This window comes from Halichoeres trimaculatus, unplaced genomic scaffold (genome assembly GCF_033239565.1).
Source record: "Halichoeres trimaculatus isolate MK-OKI-2021-1 unplaced genomic scaffold, fHalTri1.1 fHalTri1_scaffold_14, whole genome shotgun sequence".
Lineage (NCBI taxonomy): Eukaryota > Metazoa > Chordata > Actinopteri > Labriformes > Labridae > Halichoeres > Halichoeres trimaculatus.
In genome coordinates, this window is record NW_027437192.1 from 1,218,973 (window position 1) to 1,243,178 (window position 24,206).

Consider the following 24,206-nt stretch of genomic DNA (forward strand, 5'->3'; position numbering starts at 1 on the left):
TGATCATGGTTGACTGCTAGTGCATGGATTTGTGTGTCATGAATTATTGACAAGTGCACAGATACAGCATCAACACAAAACATGAGACAACAATGGAACAATAATCATCGAGAGTCACTGGAAACAAACACGTACGTCATAAAGGGACGAGTAGATGGAGTGAAACGGTAAATGCAAGCATTATGGCACCTTCAACAACAACATGAAGGAAGCATTTAGTCTGTGAGCAAACACTTACAGTCATTCTTAAGACAGTGACGATTAGTTCAGGACTGACTGTTTGATGAGGACAGACAGGATGAAACAGGACACACGATGTGGGCTGAAGTTTCTACAAAGAGTACGACAAGTTCTCCGGAGAGGACGTCACAACATTGACAGAAATGTTGAAGCAATGTGAAGCAGGAACTCATGTTCTACTCTCACAGTTGCTTGTACCTGTACTGATGACAAGCTTGTGCATCCGCGACAGGATGCCAGGACCCTTTCCGAGCAAGGTCACGGTGTATTCGGTCTGAGGAGGCAGGTTGTCAAACTGGAAGGAGCGAGCTGAGGCAGGAAGGACCTTTTTAAAGATTTGGTCGCTTCCTGTGGTGCTGGTCTGGGCTCCTGGAAGGTGAGTTGAGACCGTTTCTGGGACTCTGTTTTCATCTTCTGGTCCTTCTCCTTTGGTTGGCCGACCCCTCACACCCTCCTTCTCAGGATCTCCCTGTTTTTCCCCTTGATCTGTCTCCTCTGGGTCTTTATCCTTTTCAACTTTGCTTCTTGTCACAACAAAGTTTTTATACCTCCCTTCAGGTGAGTCCCATACAACCGCAAACCTATTCGACGTCCGGTTTGTGACTCCCACATTGTCCAGGGGTTGCCTTGTGACTCCAGTAGGGGGGACCTTTGATCCTACTGGAGGTTTGGAACCAGCAGTTTTATTCTCCTTTCTTTGACCCTCACTGAAGTAGTGTCTGATCCGACTCGGACGTTGTTGAGTTGGACTTCTTGCAGGGGGTTGTCTACGTCCTGGTCTTGATGGATCAGGATCTCCGGGTGTTGGTCTACCCTGACTTATATATCCAGTATTCTGACCTCCATTGAGATTCTGTTCGTCCCGGTTTGGGTCAGAGTCCCGGATACTGGTTTCTTTTACCCCCTGTCCAGTAGTCTGGATTGGAGCATCCCCTTCTCCTTGTAGCACATTGGGTTCTGGTTCAGTTGAGTCGTGCCGATGAACTTGGGTACCTGGGGCTACTTCTGCAGAGTCTTGTTCTCGGACTCCTTGAGGAGACTTGGGGGCATCCTGCCCTCCTGATTTGCTTTCTGGAATACTAGTTTCTTTTACCTCTTGTTCAGAAGTCTGGAATTGAGCATCATCTTTTCCTTGTAGCACATTGGATTCTGGTTGGGTAGAGTCTTGCGGATGAACTTGGGTGCCTGGAGCTACTTCTGCAGCGTCTTGTTCCCGGACTCCTTTAGGAGACTTAGGGGCATCTTGCCCTCCTGACTCACTTCCTGGCATGCTGGTTTCTTTTACCTCCTGTTCAGTAGTCTGGATTCGAGCATCATCTTCAGCTTGTAGCACGTTGGATTCTGGTTCGGTTGAGTCTTGCCGATGAACTTGGGTACCTGGAACCACCTCTGCAGCGTCTGGGACTCCTTGAGGAGACTTAGGGGCATCCTGCCCTCCTGATTCCCTTCCTGGGATCTCATCAGTACCATGCCTCTCTAACTGGTTTGTTGGACTTCCAGGTGGGATTCTGATGCCACCATTTCTGTTTGGAAGAGGTCTGCGTATGGGACCTCTGAATGGTCTCAAATTTGGATTGGTTCTGTTTTGGAAACGTCCACCAAACATTGGGCGACGGTAGGGACCAGCTTTTGCAGGCCCAGCACTTCCTCTGAGGGTTTGATTGAACTCATTAGTTTTCCCGACTCCATCATTGTTGACCTCTTGTACTGGAACTGGAGTTTCTGCTGGGTAGAGCTCTCTGGAGACAGGAGAGGATGGAGGGGCTGGAGTCTCTGAGGAGGACAACTGCTCCTCCCTTGTTTCTGAAACTGAACTTGAAGGTCTTGAGGGGGCAGGCAGTGGTCTACGATTTGGACGAGTACGGTTCTGAAGGGACCCAAAGTTTGCAAACTGCTGACGTGGATATCCTCCTTTTGGAGGAAGACGGCGGAGGGGGACTTTTCCTCTTTCTGTTAACACCTTCTTCTCTTCGTCTCCAGAGGATGCAGGTGCAGCGTCTCTATCTGCACTCGATGGTTTCACAGGTGGGTTTACGTCACCTGAAGCTGGTTCCTCTGAAACTGATGGAGTTGCTGTAGGGCGTATCTCACCTGAGGATGTTTGTGTGATCTCCGTCTCTCTTCTTGTGTCAGGGTGCAAACGGGAAGGAGGGCGCTGTGGAAATCTCAGATTCGGATTGGTTCTGTTCTGAAATTGTCCAGTGTTTGGGCGACGGCCGTATCCTGGTTTTGTCGAGGTGCGGCGGAAAAAAGTGGACCCTGTTTTTCCTGGGGTTGGTGGTTTCTGATCATCAGGTGATGTTATGCTAACGGACTCTCTGCTCTTTTCAGTTTCTGCTTCGTGACTTTCACTTGAATCGGAGCTTTCTGAGCTGGAGGGCGATGAAGGCGATGAAGGCGATGAAGGCAATGAAGGAGATGAAGGTGATGAAGGTGATGAAGGTGATGAAGGTGATGAAGGTAAGGGTGCTGGCGAAGATAAGGGTGATGATACCTCAGCTATCGATGAGGAGGAGGCTTCTGAAGGTGATGGAAGCAAAGCCTGTGGGGATTGTTGTGGGTTTACCTCGGGGGATGAAGAGGACCTGAATGAAGACAGCGGCCTCAGTCCATCTAAGATCTGTTCCTTGACAGATTCAGCGTCGTGAATGAGGTCTGATGCTTTGGACAGGTGAACAGAAAACTTTGTGTTGTTTAAACTTTCATAAGTCTCTGTAAGGAGCTTGTATAAAGGATCTGATGAGTAATCAACATCAGGGGCATCGTCTGGCGTCTTCCCTGCCAGCCCTTCTGCTCCTGCTCTGCACCCGCTGCCCCGGTCTTTAATGGGTAATCTGAGGTGCGTCACTTTGACTTTGTTGAAACATTTCTTTTCTTGGCTTGGAGTCGTCCGAGTTGGCTCTGAAGACACTGGGGCAGTGTCGTTACCGCGGCCCTCTCTGCCAACATCTGTTTGCGCTTTGGAGTCGTCAGTAGGAGCCGGTCCCTCTGAGCTACTTTCTCTCCTTGTATCTGAATCAATCCCAGATATCATTGCTGGGTCTTTGGCGTCTGTCCCGTCTGTGCTTGGAGCCACTTTACTCGGTGTCCTGTCACCAGAGGTCGGAACGCCTAGTTGGCGTTTTGGGGCTAATACCGGTACCTTCCTTTTCTCTCCAACTGGGATCTTCCTCGGAGGACCTTGTCTGACCTTTTTACCTCCGGGCACGACTCTGGTTGTGTTTAAACGAGACGGCCCTGGGACGTTCGGCTTCCTAGGCAATGCGGGCTTTTGAATGGGTTTGGGCTTGGTGCCGTCTGTTGGCACCTTTTTTTTGAGGGGAGGTTTTGTTTTTGCAATCACAGACCCTTTGGGGTCTCTTTTAGGTCCATGGATATCTCTGTCTGGCTTCTCAGCGGACGGCTGAACCTGTGGAGCTCTGCCAGCAGCATCCGGTCTGGGTTCTGTTGGGACCTGCAGGGTCAAAGCTGCTGTTGATCCTCTTGGTGATGTTTGTCCTAAAGATATGAAGGAAGTGAGCATTTGAATTCAGGGTTACAGTCATATTAAACTGTCGTTCATTCATCCCAATGGACGCCAGCCCTAGGAAAGAAGTTGGGAGAGAAAAGTCAGTTTATTTTTATTCTTCCAGTGCAAAACAAACTCCGAGCCGTGGTCTCCAGGAGGAACCTGTAAGGGGAAACTGAAATACAGTTAATGTTGGTGTTTGGTTCACTGCAGAGAGGGAAACGTTGCAGTTAAAGAACTATTTTCTCCTTCATTATTTTGCTCCTGGAGGTTGGAGCTGGCTTTATTAACTTTCACCGTGATGTGTTTTATATAAAGCGTGCTGTGGGATGATGAGGTGTCAGAGCAAATAAATGTTCCCTCTCCTTTATTAAGCTGGAGCAGGTCCATTCTCACCTTAAATGAGCACACACACACACACCAACACACACTTCAGCCCATGTGTAGGTCTGCTGAGGACTTGTCCAGCAGTACGTTGTATGTTGGACTGATTTGAAACAAAGTACGACGTGTGAGTGTTTGGTTCAAGCAATGGGGAAATGTTGGGATGGGGTTTTGACCCTCAGTGACGGAAAAACTTCCTTTTCTAACGATGGAGAGTTTTACTTCCTCTTGAGAAATCCCCATAAATGAATCCCCCACCCCTAATAAATTCTGGGGCACCAAATAATAATCTTACCCAGGGGGCTAAATTAGCTTGAGCCACTCTGAAGCGCTATCAACAGACTGTATTCTGTTCTGGTTGGACTTTTAGTCTGACAGTTCTCTCGAGTGACTTTGTGTCCTATTGTTGACTCAGCTGTTTTTCTGAGTTGGTAAATTGGGATGGTGGAAGACATAACATGTGAATTTGTTCACATTGGGGGGTTCATGGTGTAATTTGTCACTACATTCAGGTATGACGGTTTGTTGGAGTGACTCTTGATCTTATTTTGGTTGAGGTTGTTGATTTTACTGGGATGTTTCTTTATGGAAGTGGGAAGGTACGTAAGCTGTTTTACGTCTCTTGAGAGGGATGTTATAATTTAAATCTTCCGTGTGGAAGTGTCATCCCGAGGCTTTTATTTTGAAGGAAGCAGGAGTAGGTGTGCCTATGAAGGACAATCGGTAGCAGTGAGCCAAAATTAAGGTAGACTGTTTCGTTGAAACCATCCCCACTGCGCAGAGAGATGTTCAAAGGACGTCCTTTCACTGTCATTTTTGGACGTCTTACTGTGGTCTCCTGAAAGTGCGAACTGTTCCTCCGGACAACGTCTTTTTGGGACATCTACTGAACGTCCATTTATGACAACCACAACGAATGCTCAAAATTTTCAGAAAGACTTTAACCTCCCAATGTGTTCCTGTGAGGTGGAGGTTGCAGGAACTTCCATCTAACGGCGTCTTAAGACCCATGTCTATAGACACGTCTCACAGAAACGTCTAGACTTACCAAGACGTCTCTAGACATCCCAACAAATGTGTCTTAGAGACAAATCTTAGGACGCCTAGAGACACTTTGATGGCTGGGTATGAAACTCTTAGCGCTTGCCCCTGACTTTAATTTTAAGTCCTGTCCCCTCACCAGCACAACCGGTGATCCAACGTCCATGACTTTCTGTGGAACTTTGCCGAGCTACCTCAGTACCTCCTTATAAATCAGTGAACTAACTCTTTCAGTGATAAACTACCACCCTATTATTTTGGAAAACACTTCTTTAGCAGGTGGTGACTAAGTTTTCAGAATATAAAAATGATCCTAACAAGTTTTCCCTGACTTGCATCAAATTTCAGATCACCTCCAAGAGCCTGATGGAAAATGTGAGTTACTGATCGAGGACAAACTTCCAGCACCTGAAAACAAACTTAGACACAACAACTACTGAAACGTAGTGATGATATCCTGGCTGATGTTTCGTCTTCTCTTCTGGGTGATATCCCCAGAAAGTTCAGTCTGGCTCCACAATCACTGAGGGGTAATCTAATCAGACGGACTTCATGGTTTCAGGACAGGGAATCGGTCTCGGAAAGCTTCGTTTAATGTAGCAGAACAGTATTTAGTCTCTGTTTCTCTCTGTGTTTAATAATTATTTCTCTAATATGAGACAGGTTAGATCTACAGCCTGAAGGAAGAGCCAGATTCAGAGTTTCAGAATCAGAGTCCATTTATACTCCTCTGTTTGGAGAGACGAGGTAGAAACAGGTGAGACAGACGAGGGTTTATAGAGAGATGGACCTGATTTAAACTCTGAGTCATCGCCCTCAGGTCGTTATAATCACCGTTCGTTTGTTGTTGATTTGTTTGTAATTTTCCATGACATCTGACCGGTTCATGAAAAACTGCTCTTTAAGGACTGCATCTGTTCTCAGAGCTTTAATAGAAGGTTTCCAGATTCACTAGAGAAGAGGCGTCAAGAAGCTGGAATTTCTGCTTCTTTAACGGAAACTTTCCCATGAGCCCTCTCTTCAAACCAGCTAACACACACTGGTGGTTCTGGAGGATTCTACTCACCTGGAGTGACCTGGGTGGTCGCCGGTCCACTCTGACTCTCTCCTTTCTCTGCAACAAGTATGATGTCATACAAACGCCCCGCCTCCAGCTCCTGGATGTGGGCGGAGTCTTGGCCAGCTGGGATGGTCATTTCTTTGCTCCTTCCTGAACCGTCGCTGGGGGTGACGGTCAGACGGTACCTGTCGATCTCACCCTGAGACTCCTCCCATTGGACCACAGCTGACGTCGTGGATGTTTTGACGACTTTGAGGTTGGACGGACCGGAAATGACTGAGGAGGAAGACGAAGGGACAATGGAGAGGAAGAGTCATGATATGATATGATAAATCTCATCATCTCACAACACATCACATCCAGATAAGTCTACTTCACATTGTGACATCACAAAATGTCACATTATGTAACAATTTGTCACAAAATGTCACTTTTTACAAAATGCCATTTCATGTCACAATATGTCACAAATCTCATGAATTGTTGTGAAATGTCACCCAAAGTTAGTTTATTTTGTCATGTCAATATGTTATTTAGTGTGACGTTGTATTATGTTGTGCCGTTTCATGTCTTCTTTTGCTCAATCAAGTCACACAATTTCACATCGTGCCACTCTACATCAAGCCACTTTACGTCAAGCAACTTTACATCAAGCCACTTTACACCAGGCCACTTTACATCAAGCCACTTTACATCAAGCCACTTTACACCAAGCCACTTTACATCAAGCCACTTTACACCAAGCCACTTTACATCAAGCCACTTTACACCAAGCCACTTTACATCAAGCCACTTTACACCAAGCCACTTTACATCAAGCCACTTTACATCAAGCCACTTTACACCAAGCCACTTTACATCAAGCCACTTTACATCAAGCCACTTTACATCAAGCCACTTTACACCAAGCCACTTTACACCAGGCCACTTTACATCAAGCCACTTTACATCAAGCCACTTTACATCAAGCCACTTTACATCAAGCCACTTTACGCCACACCACTTTACACCATACCACTTCATGTCATCCCAGCTCACGTTACACTGAGACATACTTAATGTCATGATAATATCATGACAAGAAATTGCATGTTATGAGTTTACATCATGTTAGGTCACTTTACATCAAACACATTGCTTCGTCATGACACGTTACATCACGTGAAGTCACTTTATGTCATGTTATGTCAAGTTACATCACATTACGTCATGTCATTTTCCGTTTCATCAGGTTATGTCATGTCTAATTATCTTACTTAATGTAACAGTTCAGTACGATACAAGGTTATGAGAAAGATTGTATAAATCAATGATCAAAGATAAGAAATGATAAAAACCATTAACTAAAGGACAGGTTGGCCTGTGAAAGCACTTAATCTTTATGATTCATATCTTTGATATTGATCCACTGATCAGGATTAAGTTCTTCGTTAACACCAGAAGGATTCAGAGGGATCAGTCAGCGTTCCCTGCCGGTCTCTTTTTAAGCAGGTAGCAGGTATCTGTGGGACTTCTTCCACACAGGGAAGTTGATTCACAAACATCCAGTCAGCCCTAAATTTACTTTGGCTGTTAACGTTTCCTCTTCTCCACTTTGCTCACACTCTCACTCCTGCAGCTGTCGCAGGAAGGGCAGCTGGAGGGAAACGTGTAAACTGTCTCTGCCAGTTTGGATGTTTTTGGCTCATGTCGGGCAAAAACTCTGTTTTCTAACCAGTAAACTTGAACCTGAACTTTTGATAGAGTTTGAATTGAGTCCTGTGAGTGTCTGTGGTGTGAAGTAAAGGAGATAAAGCTGCTCACGGGTCATGAAATCGGTGGTGCTCTCAGCTCCCTTCCTGCCGTCGGTCTCTCCGATGATGCTGACCGTGTACTCCTGACCCGCCGCCAGCCCCGTCTGGGTGAAGGTGGTCAGGCTGCCGTCCACCTGATCGCTGATCTTCTGGTCAATCTCCTTCTGCATGAGAGGAAGCAAAAATACATATATGACTTAAACATGTCCCTGATTTTTAGCCCAATATTTAGTTTGTCTTCTGGACCCAAACACGCTGACTCATGTGATCAGCTCTTGAAAAGGATCCAGATTTAATCTTGAAAATCCTGATACTACAGAGTGATTACCTCCATTAACTTTCCTCCAAACTGTTTGTGAAGTGAGCTGCACGCTGACTGAACAAAGACGCTCTCAGAAATAATAACAATAATAATGAAATGTAGTCATCGTGAAGAGAAGCAGTGGAAACATTAAGCTGTCTGCAGGGCATCATCCCGTGTGTGTGTGTGTGTGTGTGTGTGTGTGTGTGTGTGTGTGTGTGTGTGTGTGTGTGTCTGTGTGTGTGTGTGTGGGCAGAAACAGATGCTCCGTCTCATTTCATGTTTTTAAAAAGTCTGGACCAATATGTTCTCAATCAGAAATATGAACTTTCATTAAAGATGATTCATGGGACATTGTGCAACATTAAAGGACAATTACACAATATTTGGGCTCTAAGTTAAAAAAGTTCAAACATCTTTCACCACCCTATCAATCAACTAACTAATGAAGATAAACTGCTGTTCAGGTGGTTAACGTACATTAAACACGCCTCTTATAATCTCCAAAGAAACACTTCTGGTGGGTCTCAGTTTCACTGTACAGTGTAAGTTGCTCATAGGTTTCACTGTGACTTATTTCCCATGATTTTCATGAATTTCACAGACTTCATATATTCTTTAATTCTGCTAATTTACTCTTTTGATTTGGAGTGTGTTTTAGTTTCACTGTTAATTGTTGGAAACAAAAAGTTTCACACCAGGTTGCTTTCGTGGTACAGCCTTGGGGGAAAAAACTCATCCAACAGCTGGGTCTCAGATTCACAGTAAAAAAAAAAATAACTTACTCATGAGCTTCCCTCTAGAATACTTAAGTTGTAAGATTTCCCCCAAAATTTATTTTTTTCCCCGGGATATATATATATATATATATATATATATATATATATATATATATATATATATATATATATATATATATATGTTTCTACTAGGTCTCAGTTTCACAGTAAATTGAGAAAGACAAAAGATTTCCCTCCACATTCATTCAGAAGTGAAACCTTCCCTTAAAAATAATTATCTAAATAGTAACTTGCTTTAAATAGGCCTCTTACATTCCCTAAATTAGCATCCATGCCTTTGTTTCTGATGGGTCCCAGTTTCACAGTATATAGTAAGACTCTCAAAGGCTTCACTCGAACTTTCTCAGTAAATAACTCCCAAATTTTCAGTTTTCTAAAAAGCTAAACTTTGTTTTAATGCCTTATCCTAAAGCACCCGTTTTTGTATATAGTAGGTCTCAGTTTCACCGTCAATTACTTGTGACTCAAAGACTCCACTCTGGCTAACCTTTAAGCTGTGAGACTCCCAGAAATAAACATATGTTTCCTGTAATTATCTGTATTTAACTTGCCTTATAAATTACAGAGGAAGCAGTAATCCATTTTTTACATTCTGGTGGGTCTCAGTTTGACTGTTAATAGCAAGTTGCTCATAGGTCTCAGTCGTGCTTATTCTATTTGTATCAGTACTAAAAAATAAACCAGTTTTTACATAATCTACCTGCATTTTACATGCCATAAATTTTTGTTGACCAACAACCTTTTTGTTCCAAGAAGGTCTCAGATTCACTGTGAATAGTCATAAAATTTCAATTTACCATTTAACAAGTCATAAAATTTCAATTTCAGGTTACTTCATTAATGTGACCCCAAGTAAAAATAACAGTTATCTCTGATTAACTTCCATTTAACAGGTCTTATTTATCCCTCAAGGAGCACCCAATCATACTGATTTTATGAGTCTCAGTTTCACTGTTAACTATAAGTTATTTCAAGGCTCCACTCTAGCGAGTATTAGCTGTATGATCCCTAGAAATAAACCGTCTTGTTATTTCCTTGAATTTAACAGGCTCTAATATTCCTATTGTAGAACTTTTATATATTTTATTTTCTGGTAGGTCTCAGTTTCACTGTAAATTGTAAGTAATAAAAAAAATTTGGATTACTTCATCAATATGGTCTCAGAAAAAGTTTCCTTGCAATTTACCTGACCCTGAAAAGAGCAGCCAATTATTTTGATTTGGTGTGTCTTAGTTTCACTGTAAATAGTCATCTACTCAGAGGCTTCACTCTAGCTTACTTTGGACATATGAATCTCCAAAAGAAACCAACTTTCGTGTGATTTAGTGTGATGATGGCGCAGAAGGGATGAACTGTTTGCCAAACGGAGGTCTGATTGACGATCTCTGATGCGTTCCAGGAAGTCAGAAATCTCAACATTGATAGATTTTCACAACACGGCATCAGGCAGGTTTGTTCTGGGTGTAAATGTTTGATGCTGAGCAGATTGTTAGCTGCAGGTTTGTGTTTATACAGAGAAGTAAATTGTCATCAGGTTCCCTCCAGTGGGAGCTGGACTGTCGTGACAAGAACTGCACTCCCCCTGCTTTTGCTTTCCATACGGACCGTGTTTTCTGCTGACACCGGTGCGTGATCGGCCAAAACTGCTCGGACTACAGAAACCAGAAGGCTTCCCACGCAGAGCGGAGTCTCTAAATAACAACAAAGTCGTTTTGGTCATCGCTGGTCTTTATCAAAGTTCAGATCTGATGATAAATAGACTCTGCTGTGTTCACTGTTCCTCTCTTTGTTCAGTCAGGATCGTTTAAATCAGGCACAGAGATCTTATTATTCAGATGATCTGCTGGAAAAGTTCTCATGCCTCAGCCTCTGAGGATTACTCAGCTGGAAGGGACTTTGTTTTCGGCTGTAATGAATGGATACCGTGTTGTAAAGCAAATGGACCGCAGCTGGGTACCGCGCTGGTTGCCATGTTGGCCGTTCCAGAGGTCGTCCTGGATTATCGTCCGTGTGTCACCAGGCTTTCATCCATCCCCGTATGAACGAGGGTGACATCATGAAAACTGAGGCTCTCATAAATTCACAATTCGCTCTGAAACAAGTGGAGGCTGTGGAGCCTGCCCGTGAGGCGTTCAGGGACCGTGGGGTTTGATTCTTTCAGCACACAGGGAGGTCTGAGCGAGTCTGAGTGTTTATGATGGGAAACAAAAGAAGAGGGTTTTCATCAGCGTCATTTTCTCTGTTTGGTTTTTTTTTATGTTAAAATCTGCAGCACAGTGTGAGATCCTCTGGATAAATGCTGCGTAGACAGTCAGCTAATGTGGACCAGCCAGACTTCAGCTGCTACAACATCATCATCATCACTATCATCATCACAATCACTATCATCATAACCACCATCACCATTATCATGAACTTAGACCTCATCATCATTTCCTTTAACATCATTATAATCATCATTATAATTACCATCATCGTCATCAATATCATCATAACAATCATTATCATTATCATTATTGCCTTCATCATCATTATCATCAACATCATCATCACTGTTATGTGCTGTGGACAGCCCACTGCTGTGCCCCTGCCAGACTCCAGCTGTTACAACCATATACAGTCTTATGGTCATCATCATCATTATCATACCTATGATAATCTACATTATTATCATCATTATCATCATCATTTTCATCCTCATCACAATCATCACCATCATCATCACTATAAACTTTGACATTATCATCATTTCCAATGTCCTCATCCCCATCATTGTCATCACTAATCATCACTATCACCTTCGTTATCATCATCATCATTGTCATCATTATCACATCATCACCATAATCATCACCATTATCACTATCACAAACTTTTACATCATCATCATCATAAACACAATCATCACTGTTATGTGCTGTAGAGAGCCCACTGCTGTTGACCTCCAGACTCCAGCTGCTACAACGTTATGCTGTATCATCATCATCATCCTCATCATCATCATCATCATCATCAATATTATCATCATAATTTTCATCTTCATAATCACGATCACCATCATCATTATCATAAACTTATCATTATTAACATCACTTATCGTCACTATCACCATTGTTATCATCATCATCACTTTCCTCATCGTCATCATCATCATTTTTATCCTCATCATCATTTTTATCCTCATCAGAATCAGCATCACTGTTACTATTATTACTGTTACTACTATTACGAACTTTACCATCATCATCATTTCCAACAACATCATCATAATTATCATCACTAACCATCACTATCACTATCACCATCATTATCATCATCATCATCATCATCATCATCATCTACATTATCATCATTATCATCATCACCACCATCATCATTGTCATATACTGTGGACAGACGGCTGCTGTGAACCTACAAGACCTTGGCCGCTACCACAATATGCAGTCTTATCATCATCATCATCATCATCATCATCATCATCATCATCATTATCATTATCATGAACTTTAACATCATCATCATTTAAATCAACATTATCATCATCATCACGTACCATCACGATCACTGTCACCATCATTATCATTAGCTCATCGTCGTCATCATCATCATCATCATCATCATCATTACTGTTATGTACTGTAGACAGCCCACTGCTGAGGACCTGCCAGACTCTGGCTGTTACAACCATATATAGTCTTATCATCATCATCATCATCATCATCATCATCATCATCATCATCATCTTTATCATCACTCTCATCACCATTACAGTCGTCATCATCATTACCATCACCATTGTCATCACTTTTATCATCATTATCCATCATGATTTCCCTCTATTCTTTTTTTCTGTCATTTAGCCTCCATCAGCATCTCTCCATCTCCCTCCATCTCTCTCCTCTTCTTGCTCTATGACTCTATCCCTCTCTTTTTCTCTTTCCTTTTTCCCTGAGCCTCTTTCTCTCTGTGTTTTTTGTAAAGCATATCTAGCGTTCATTGTTATTTGGAATAGAAGCGGCCTGATAGATTGTTGATCGGTTGATTGGTTGGTGTTAAGTGTGGATCCTAAAAACTTTGTTGTTTTTCTCTTGACGCTGGTTTGTGATAAATAATCAGAGTGAGTGCTCTGTTCCACTTCCTGCACCATCCCAGCTTGTTCTGTTGTTGACTGCTGCTGCTGTTGTTGTTGTTGTTGTTGTTGTTGTTGTTTGGAGGTGTCTGACCGATCGTCTGAACATGGATGGAGTAAGCTCTTCAGATTCCTCCACCTGTTCCTCAGCTCCACTGGAGAGGAAGTCTTTAAGTCCAGACCCTCTTTAAACCAGATCCCTGGACTCTGCTCACACGTTAACACAGATGATGAAGATGATCCTGCAGAGACGGCGCTCCGTGGGAACCTTCATCTTCATCAGTTTCAGTGTAGAAGTGAGAACACTTTGGCTCTGCTGTTTCTTCCTCTTTATTTGGTCGTAAACTGAATATTTTGGTGTTTTAAGACTTTTTACAAAACAAACAAGATGCTGTGAGAAAAAGTTTGTGAACATTTGAAGGAAAGCTTTATTGATTCTTGACGTAACGAGCGGTGAAATGCTAATCACCTGGGGCTGGTGTAAGCTTCCTGCGCTCGGTGCTGCAAAGGGAAATGTAAAATCTATTCTTGGAGGGCCGATTACTGACGTCAGCTGGAAATAATAAATATCAGGCTGATAGAAACGTGCCTCATTATCCGGCGTTGTTTCTTGAAGCCAGATGTGCTCTCAGACTTTCTCCGGTCCCCCGTGACGATCTGTTCTTGCTCCGCTTGTTGTTGTCACCGTCTTGTTGTTTGTCTGTCTACAAACATCTCTCTCTGTCTCTATGTGTGTCTCTGTCTCTCTCTTTCTGTGTCACAGCTGTGCACCGCCGCTGATGTCATCCATCTGGCAGCGGCCATGTTTTTGACAATGTTTACACGTTTCTGTGGCAACAAGCATCCCACATCTGCATCTTTTCCTCTGCAGCTCTGAGCGCGCTCTGTTCTGCTCTGGTTTCATCCTCGGCTCTCTGACTGTTTTAACTTTCATGTATCCCCCTCTTCCCCCGCTCAGAGGACTCTTTGTTGTCCTCTTTGTCTCCTCTGACCGAGATGATGTGTGAAGTTAGAGCGGGCCAATGAATGACTGACAGATGTGAGGGGAACATGAGGGAGTCATCAGCAGAAAGACACTTGGACCACAGTGTGAGACCTGTCCACCTGTGACCGCTCCGAGTCCCTGGAGACGACACAGACTCTGAGATTTGGGGCTGAAATTTCACAATTCTCCTGCTGCAGCGAGTTAGACAAACTAAACAGAAGGAAACAAAGGTAGGCGTTGGTTTCAAACATGTTTTCTAAACGGACCCTCACGGCGAGTTGTGTTAGCTTTAATCCAAAGTTTTAGAGGAGAATGACGGAGAAATAAATAGAGCAACACATGAAGACGGCTGATCATACGGAGAGACGGTTCAAGGACTAGTTAAAGAGGGGGTGTTGTGTTTTTTGTTTGTCTTATTTTGTCCTTCTGGTCCCCCCGTAGCTTCATATAGAATCTCCATTTACAGTATCTTTTATTTAGAAAACCCTTTTTTCAGCCTCTGTGTGAAACTCTCAATTTGAGTTGCTGTCTCTTTAAGGGAAACCCCCTTCCCTCTGATTGGCCAGCCCTCTTGAGGTGCCGCCCCTCCAACTTAAGCCTCAGGACAGGTCCCCAAATCACCGACCTGTACCGTCCCACTTTTTGGTCCCCTTCTGTTTGGGGTGCCAGACTAAACCGGTCCAACCCCAGAAGGCGGCGCTAGAAACACTGCAGCCTGTTGATTGGTGGAAAGAATCATCACTTCCTGTTTGACAGCGGTGACAAAGCTTGGTTGTTCTTCGTTACAGAGAGACACATGCCAATCACAAAGAAGACGAATTGCTGGATGTCTTCCGTCGTTGCTCTTTGTTTACTGTGTCATGTTTTTCTTCTTCGTTGGATTTATTAGCGGCGTACACTGTATCACACCCCTATGCCGTCACGCTATTATGTAGCTGATGTGGCTATCAGCATCCATACCGGATTACTGAAGGCCCATTCACGCCGAATGTTACATACGAATCTGGATCTGTATTCATTTCATCTATATTTTTGCGCGTTTTCATAAAGATTACAGATACGGACCAAACGAAGCAGTACCACTGGAAACCATAGGGGCAGTGTTGCTGTTACAACCCCAAACGTAGCTTTACTGAGACACAAAGAAGAAATAACAAAGGAGGAACTTTCGCAACGTATTTAACGGCCTCACCAACCACCGCCTCTGTTTTTGTCTTTTATGTTAGAGCTACATTAGCAACACCTCCCCACAGTCGCCATGTTTGTTTCTGAGTTTGTTGTTGTCATAAACTTTGACTCTTGGCTGCCCCCCCTGGTGGATGTGTTGGGTAACAGCAACGCCAACGTAAAGGACGTTTGAGAGCAGTGACGGTAAGTTTGTTGTTGTTTTTATGACATCCTCTGGTCAGTTCCACTCTTGCGAACACTTCCTGGTGCCGTTACCCTGGTCCAAACCATTCAGGGTTGTTACAGAGGCCTAATCCCTTGATGATGTCACCGTGGGAACCTCTTCAGGTCTGTTTCGGTGAAACTACAGTTCACGATAAGTGAGTCTGTGGGAAAACACGTCTGAGAGGACGCCAGGGCATGTGCGGTGAGGTGATGCAACGGTTCAGAGTGGATTGTGACTGATCTAGAAAGTGTTTCCTTTGTTCAGATTCCCACTTTCTCTTTCTTTAAACGACTCTCATAAATACCAACACAATTAGTCATTTTGTAGGTTTCTGAGGCTCCCGCTGCAGATTGATATCACATGTTAGAGAACGGACCGTCATGGTGAAAAGTGAAGCAGAGGTTAGAGATGTTCGGAGCCAGGTCATCAAGAAGAAGGACCAATGATCGTCATGTCCCTGCCTGGACATCCAGAGCTCTGTTCATTCCCTCACTGGTTTGAGTCACACACATCAACAGATCCACAGTCCATACTGAATCAGGCGACTGAAACAAAAAGACGTGGGTGCAGATTTTCCTGAATCTGTAAACTGATCAATACACTGTTAAAAAAAACAGCACGAGATCTTCAGGAGATCAGCACGAGACTTGCTGAAATGATGACATCATCACATGAGGATCTCCTGACTGGTTGGAGTTGGAGGGGTGGAGCTTTAAGTACCAAAGTCTGCCCATTGCTCCACCCCCATTGCTCCTCCCCTGACAGGCCTCCAGAGGGCGGTCTCTGTCTCTTTTACAGGACAGCAGCTAAAACAAAGTGTGTCAGATGGAGGCTGGATTTACGGTTTATGTAAATCGTGTAGAGGAGGTGGCACCAGAACGACAGAATAAATATTGAAAAAAACAACACAAACAAAAACTTACTGACATAAATGTGAGTATAAATAAGATTTAAAGAAATGATGTTTCTGAAAAATAAACCAAGTTTTACTCCAGATTAAAAAGCTAAGGGTTTTTAGTTTTCTCTACAAACACTCAGAGAGTTCCGGAATGTAGTGACATCATCAGGGCAGAATGTAGTGACATCACAAAGACAGAAAGCTCTCTGTGCTTGATGTGGAACATTCTAGAACCTCATTGATGGAACTGCAGCACTAGCTAGCTCTGTTTGATATGTGTTTGGTCCAGTGAGAGAGTCATGTGCCGCTCTGTTTTTACCTGAAACTTTTATAAAAGGACAAAAACATGAAGTCAGAAGTTTTTTGACGGGACTAAACTTTAAAGTATGATTAACCTGAAAAAAGATGGAGTCACAACTTTAAACACCAAAACACGGTACTCAGGCTGGCTAGTGTTAGCAAATTAGCTTCAAATACCCAAACATCATTACGCCACTGTGGTGGTGATGTATGTATACAGCCTGTTCTTAAAGAGACAGGGAGCCAGAGCAGAGTTTGATGGCTGAAATAAGGCTTTTACTAAACACCAGGAAGAGAAAAAAAAGATCTTACTGAGCTGGAAATCATTTAACGACACTATGGGGGCCCCAGAGGGACAGAATAAAGTTAAAAAAATAAAAATAAAAAAGCACAGTACCCCCTCTTTAAAGGATATTTGTAGAAGGTGGGGTTGTGTTAGCGTGTTTTGAGAAACAGAAACACTCAGACTCCTGCTGTGCTGACCTTCATCAGTGATGAAGAGTGGCAGATCATCATCAGACGCTCGGGGCTGTAATATTTCCATCATAACAGCAAACAGGAGTGAGCCTGTTAGTCACTCGGTGTGAGCGGCTAATCTCTGCCTGTTGCTATGTTCACTTCATGTTTGTGAGTCACCAGCTGAAGCTGTTTGTGTTGCTAACCCTGTCTCCAGCGACACACCCTCTCTGACCGCTCAGCCGCTCCTGAGAGGGATTAAAACCAGTGTGAGGAGCAGATCTCGGAAATGCAACACATCTTCAGACAGAGAGGATGAAGTGTTAGTGTCGTCCTTAAAGACTAACACACAGGGGAACAGTCGGCCTTTAGCATGCCTGAATAAAACTGTCATTTTCAGATTGACGGACGTTTAACAGGCTCATTTTACAGGACAAGTCCCAGACTGACTAACCTCAAGTTTTACAGCCCTGGGAGGATAACTAGATCTACAAAAAGACTAATCTGAAGAAAATACAGATTTTAATTTCTGTGTGGATGGATCCATTAAACGTGCTTAATATATATGCTCGGTATGTGGACAGTTATTAGCAAAAAACAAACAAACTAAAAGTAGCTGATTGATATTTTCAAAATATGTTATCAAATTCAAGTATTCTTTTAGATTTTTTTTTTTTTTTTGCAATTATTTGAGACATCAGAATTTTTTTGAATTTTTGCAAATAATTTAATTTCATTTTTTGACACTTTTTTTTTTTTTACAAAGCTTTGATATCCTTTTTAAAAAAAACTTTTGCAAATTTGGCAAATTTTGATTTTTTTTTTCAAATTTTTCGAAATTTCTATTTTTTTTCAAACTTCAACAAATTTTTGAATCCGTTTTTTTCAATCTTGGAAATATTAAGAATTTCGTTGTTTTTTTTTCTATTTTTAAAGACAATCTGAAATTTAAAAAATCTGCTAAATTTATTAAAAAAAATATTTTTAGTGGACATGAATTAAATTTCCTTTATAAAAAATATTTGCAGATTTCTGAAATGTCTTTTTTTACCCAAAATGTTTGTTAATTTTTGAATTACCATCATTTTTGAAAATCTTTGAAATTATTAAATTGTTTGAAATTGTTGCAGGTTTATATACAATTAAGAAACTAAGACATCACATGTTCAATTTTATAAATTTAAAAGAGTTGAGGTAGAATGGCTTCTATGATTTGAAATAAACACCAGGTGCTTCCATCCATTTACCCAATCCATCAAACATTAATTCTCCATGGATGTGCTGTAAAACCCGTCGATGGACCTGATGTCCATCTACGGGCAAGTACATCAGCGAGATTATCAAGCTAACAACTTCCTTTAACGCTAAAGTTAGGCACACAACAGCTCGAGGAGACTCCAGAGTTGGCTCTGGTTTCCTGTAACTATCCCCATTCACCCCGAATCCAACTTCCCAATGAAAACAGACACTAAAAAGAGTCAGAGATCATGGCCAGAAAGCTCATCTTCTCTTCTTTCAGGACCCTTTTGAATTTTTTCTCTTGCACATATAGTTGAAGAGTTACGGTAATGAGAACAGCTTGGATCAAGTATTTCCTGTGATTGGAGCGTCGTTGCAGGTGGATCTCTATGCAGTACCGTAACAATTCAGATATCACAGTTTGATTTTTCTTGCTTGTCCAAATAGTTGAAGAGTTACGGTAATTTAACCAGCACTTGGAAAACGAGAACGCTGGTGCTTCGATAACTTTTAAAGACTTAAAATCATTTTGTCTGTTAGGGAAGCTCTCAGGCTTCTGCAGTGTCTCTTCACTTACTGTGAAATAAATGTTTTTACATTTTTAAGCACTTTGTAAAATTTTCTGGGTTTTTTTTTTTTGAAGCTACACAATCTCTGCCGACGAAACGTTATCCAAAGTTTTTCATGAAAGTGACGACATCAAACGTCTGAATTTATTTTATCCTTTGCCATAATAAACCTTCAAAAGGTTTCATGAAAAATATCCAAATGTCCTGTTTTCATTGGCAAAACATGTCAGGGCGCTGGGGATCTGGTTCTAAGAGCCCTTTTTAAATTACCGTAATTTCTCTAATATTTGGGTAAGAGAGGAAGATTCAAACTGAGACAAGCTTTCTGGTGGTCTCAGGGGTATTACGGTACTGCGTAAAAATACACATACAACAACGCTCCAATCACAGGCAATGATTGATGCAAGCTGTTCTCATTACCGTAACTCTTCAACTATTTGGGCAAGAGAAAAAAAAATCAGCCCCTGAAAGAAGAGAGGATGAGCGTGACTGCCATGATTTCTGACCCTTTAAGAGCAAGAGAACGAAAAATGTCCAGGTGGTCTGGAGGGTATTTGGGTGATGAAGGGTTAAACCTCGTCAGTTTAGGTTTTAACCTTCGTCAGACGAGGATCTACAGGTTGTTCTGTTCTCTCCTCAGATTGTTGAGGTCGTCTGAGGTGACGCTGAATCTGCAGAGCTCATCGACTTGTTTTCAGAGGATCCCTGTGGATCTCCAGTAAATTTCAGGGACAGGTTTCAGTCTCAGAGTCCAGCTGTCAGAGCGGCTCAACACGACTTGGCGGATGAAGATCGTGACCGCTCTCCTGAACGCTGGGACAGGTAGGGAGGACTCTGATGGAAACTGAAGGTCATGGTGATACGGAGCAGAGTCTGTCAACAGAAACATCTGCTACCTGGATTATTCATCGGTGTGTGTTTGCTGCAGGGTGTGTGAACAGGAGCATAAATCAGAATTATTAAACTACATTAAACTCTCACCACACCGGGATAAAAACACACGTTCAGATCTTTGATCTGAGAATCTAAAGAGTCAAAGAGAGTCTGTTGTTTTTCTGTCTCTGGTGGTTTGTTCATGAGGCTCTAAAACAAAAAGGTGAACACTTTCTTACCTTACTGGTGAAGGTGATGTAGTAGGTCTCATACCGGACTGGAGGAGGATCCCAGATCAGAGTGACGGAGGTTTCCGTGACGTCCCGGGTCCTGAGCTGAGGAACTCCTGACATGACTGGAGAAGAGACAGAGACTCTGTTTACATTCATCCCAATCATCTTAATTAACCCTTAAAGACCCACCGCATCAAGTCTGTCAGATCATTTTTTCACATTTTTACACACTCCAGGGTTAGTTTTACTTATTTATTTGTTCTTGCATAAAACTTTTGCTTTATACAACCTTAGATTCCAAACTTTAATAAAGTGTGTAGATCACTAACACAGATCACTAACCACTATACGACTTATGCCCAGGCTAACTGAATCACTTGCTAAAAAAGTGCAATAAACCATGAAAAGTTAATTTTACCCTTATTTTTCTAAATGTAGAAATGTAACGGCTGTTTCCCTTAAAAATGTAAAAGCTAAAAACATTATCGTGTGTATTCAACCAGGGAGGGGATGTGAACATCCATGGTCTGGATTTCTGAGGCACTTTGGTGGAAGGAAACAGCGCTCAAGGAAATGTTGAAAACGCAGAATGAAAGTATAAATCTTCAAATTTTACATCCAAAAATAAGGGTTTTTCTGTCTTATCTGGTTTCAAATCTACTGCCAATCGAAATTTGATACGTAAATTGTTGAGCCGGCGCCGTGCTGGGCTCTGTAGGGTTAAAGCTCAAACAAAGCCGTCACCTTGGATGTCTTTAGGGTCTATCTAGAAACTAAATTTAGATCATTATCATGTTGAATTTGAACTTTTACTTAACCAAAATGAAAATCGACTCTTTATTCCTTAACTCACATGTAAAAAGTTTCAGTTTCAATCCATGATGTCTTAAAACCCGGGACTGAAAAATCAGGTTTGCTTACTCCTCCACACAGACATAGATGATGTAATAAACTGCTAAACTGAAATTGACAAAAATCTAAATTTTGTGAACTGAAATTGAATTTCATAAATTTTGAATTTAAGGAGTTTCAAAGCATGAATTTAATTTCAGATCAGTGTTTTCAAACTCAAGATAATCATGTTCAGATTCTAGAGGCACAAATCTCAGCCTGTAAAATTTGTTTAAAAAATAAAAAATAAATAAAAATCCATGCTTCGTGCAGTTTCTGTACTAGTAGCTGCAGTTCCTCAAGTGTCCACTTGGGGCTGGCTCCGATTGTAAAGAAATCCTTCATTGACCTTCATAATAAATTGCCAATTTTAACCATAGACTGTTGAAAAAAAATTGACATCCGCTTGCTCGGCTTGAAGTGAGGTCGCCACAAAAACTGCTCCCCCTGGTGGCTGGCTGCAGTATAGGTTTAAAACTCCATCTCCCCAGTCATTCCAGATGGGCTGTGGTCAAACTTTAAAAAATTAATACACCTGGTAGAAATGTTTCTCACGTCTGATTGTTGTGGTGATTTGAAGATATCATTTGGCTGTCTTGTATCCAAGTCCTCTTTGTTCTGAAAAGTTTGTTTTCATTAGTTATAAGAGGTTAAAAACGAGGTTTTACAGCACGTTTAACGATGATTGACAGCTGACGTTCTCGTGTATTTTTTTCGGGGATTGTAAAATATGTCAGCAGGTAGAGTCAGGAAGTGATCAGACTCTCAAAAGAAAGAAATTATTATTATTTTTGTCACCCAGCTCCACTCAGATTCTCCCACAATCCCTCACAGTCTCCAAACAGCTACAATGTCTGCTCCTGTGATGGAGGAATTTTGGCTTCAAAACCGTACAATGATAAATGGCGGAGCCACACTGCCCACTCTATATACAGACTATGATTTCAACACACAGACCATGTAGTAACTGGACATAGTCTCTGTGATGTCACTCATCTGGTTCTAGAACAGAGTTTTAAAGCAAACTGTCGACAGCGGCCATGTTGGAAAGGGGACGGATTTTGAAACTTCAACAGCAAAAACTTAAATCTTATCAAGTGTTTTTGTCTTATTTTCAGTAGAAAACATCTTTTTAGACTCAACATGAGCCACATTCACCTGAATTTAAAAAATCTGCCAATGGAAAAAAAAAATTTACTTGTTATAGCAATTCAGACCTCACTTTTGTCTTAAGATAACTTGAAATAAAACATTTTTCTGGAGTGGTCTTCATTGTTCAGTTGACTAAATGAGTGCTGTTAATTATTTATAACTGGAGAACAGCTGACACTCTCAGGTTTCTCTCATTTCTTTCAAATAAAACCAACAAAACAAAGTCTTCTTCATCACAGCTCAACAGAAACCAGAGAAACCAGATCAACAAACTGTTTTTGTTTAGCTCCAGTTTTATCCTCGCTGCAGCGTCATGAGAATCTTTCTATAAAACCTGTCGTTTCCTCGCTCCTTCTCTGGGATAAAGTTAACGTGTTGTTCTCACCCACACGTGTGAGCCGCTCTGACTTCCTCCTCACATTCACGGTGTCGATGCGTGAAACTTAGGGAAAACTCGACGTCAGGCTCTCGCTGACCCACTGAGCCGTGGATCCTTCAAAGTTTACGAGGAGCTCGTGAACTAAAACCAAACAGGGAGTCATTATGAGCTCCTCCGTGACGCTGCACATCAGCTGAGCGTGAGCGCCAGGCCGGGGCTGAGCTGGCAGCGGCGGCCAGAGACACATGTTTCAGTTTGTCCTTTATTAGCAGCACTTTGTGCAGAGGAGTGAATTACGGGGAGTAAAGATGGAGCGAGATGGAAAATCTGAACGATTACACAAAAACGTGAAGTGGACAAGCAATTATTTCACACTTTACTCACCAGTTTGACGACGCAGAGAGCTTAAAGTTGGAGTTCAGTTTCCTGAGGCTACTTTTTAGGAAATGGAAAGACGCCTCGAGAAGAAATCAGAAAGAGCTGGAATTAACTTTCTAATTTTCTGCTCCTGCAGTTTTTCGACCTGACTGATGGAAGAAATATTCCTCATTTTTCTCCAGTTTTCTCGTCTTCAATCATGAAACTGGACGGACCCTTAATGACAAAAACACGCCGTCTGTCAGAGCCGGATCAGTTTCAAGCAGCGGATCAGGAGGAACCGTGTGTGACCAGCAACCGACCGCTTGATTGAGAGTGATGTCAAACGCCGACGCATCCCTCGCTACATCCTGGTTGGATGTGCACATCTGTCGAGAAGACTTCCCAGGTGAAGCGTCCAGGACGTAGTCACAAGACGTATCGGAAAGTTTTGAAGGAGCAGTCAGTGAGCTGAAGTTACTCATTTCAATAAACTTAACCCAGGGGTGGCCAACCAGTCAGAGATTGTGATAGATAGATAGATAGATAGATAGATAGATAGATAGATAGATAGATAGATAGATAGATAGATAGATAGATAGATAGATAGATAGATAGATAGATAGATAGATAGATAGATAGAGATATGAACACATGAGAGACTGAGAGGAACACATGTAGAGAAGAGAAACCGAAACTTAAGTATCAATCTCATCACCCAAGTATTGATCAACACTGATCCCAACGTAGGCATCAATATATCAATATTTTCGATTGTCCGGCACACCACTACTCAAAACAATATATAGATCTATGTGTATATTTTTTTAGGAATGGATCAAAGAGCCGCACAACAAAAGGCGAAGAGCCACAGGTTGGCCACCCCTGACTTATCCTTTGTTCACGTTTCGTGTCATGTGAAGCTGAAAATTAGTCTCAAAGATTAAACATCTTAAACTGGGTCTTGTCACAAACTTAATATCTGCAGGTTCAAAACCAGAAAACCGTGTTACAGCCTCTGTTAGACCTCATCTAATTGATCCACCTCGAGCAAATTTGACGGCATCGTCTGCATAAAGCTTGGTTTATGCTTGACACATCTGCGCGGCTCTGTGCGGACAAATGACATCACATTGGCGCCCTTTAAGCAGAAAAAGCACAATTCCCAAAATTTCTTACGTCTGCGCAGAGATGAGTGAATGAACTGGAGCCCCTAGTGTCCAAA

The 24,206-nt window shown here is 42.2% G+C and overlaps 1 protein-coding gene across 1 annotated transcript in view; it reads right to left on the reverse strand.

The window, feature by feature from the left end:
• The window catches only part of LOC141802528 (tenascin-R-like), a 51,599-nt gene that overhangs the window by 8,325 nt on the left and 19,068 nt on the right, over positions 1–24,206 (reverse strand). Inside the window, exons 6-8 of the mRNA XM_074686060.1 lie at positions 20,209–20,324; positions 8,037–8,190; positions 6,240–6,509 (exon numbers count right to left, since the gene is read on the reverse strand). Coding sequence (XP_074542161.1) covers positions 6,240–6,509; positions 8,037–8,190; positions 20,209–20,324 — 540 coding nt within the window. The remainder of the gene's footprint in view (positions 1–6,239; positions 6,510–8,036; positions 8,191–20,208; positions 20,325–24,206) is intronic.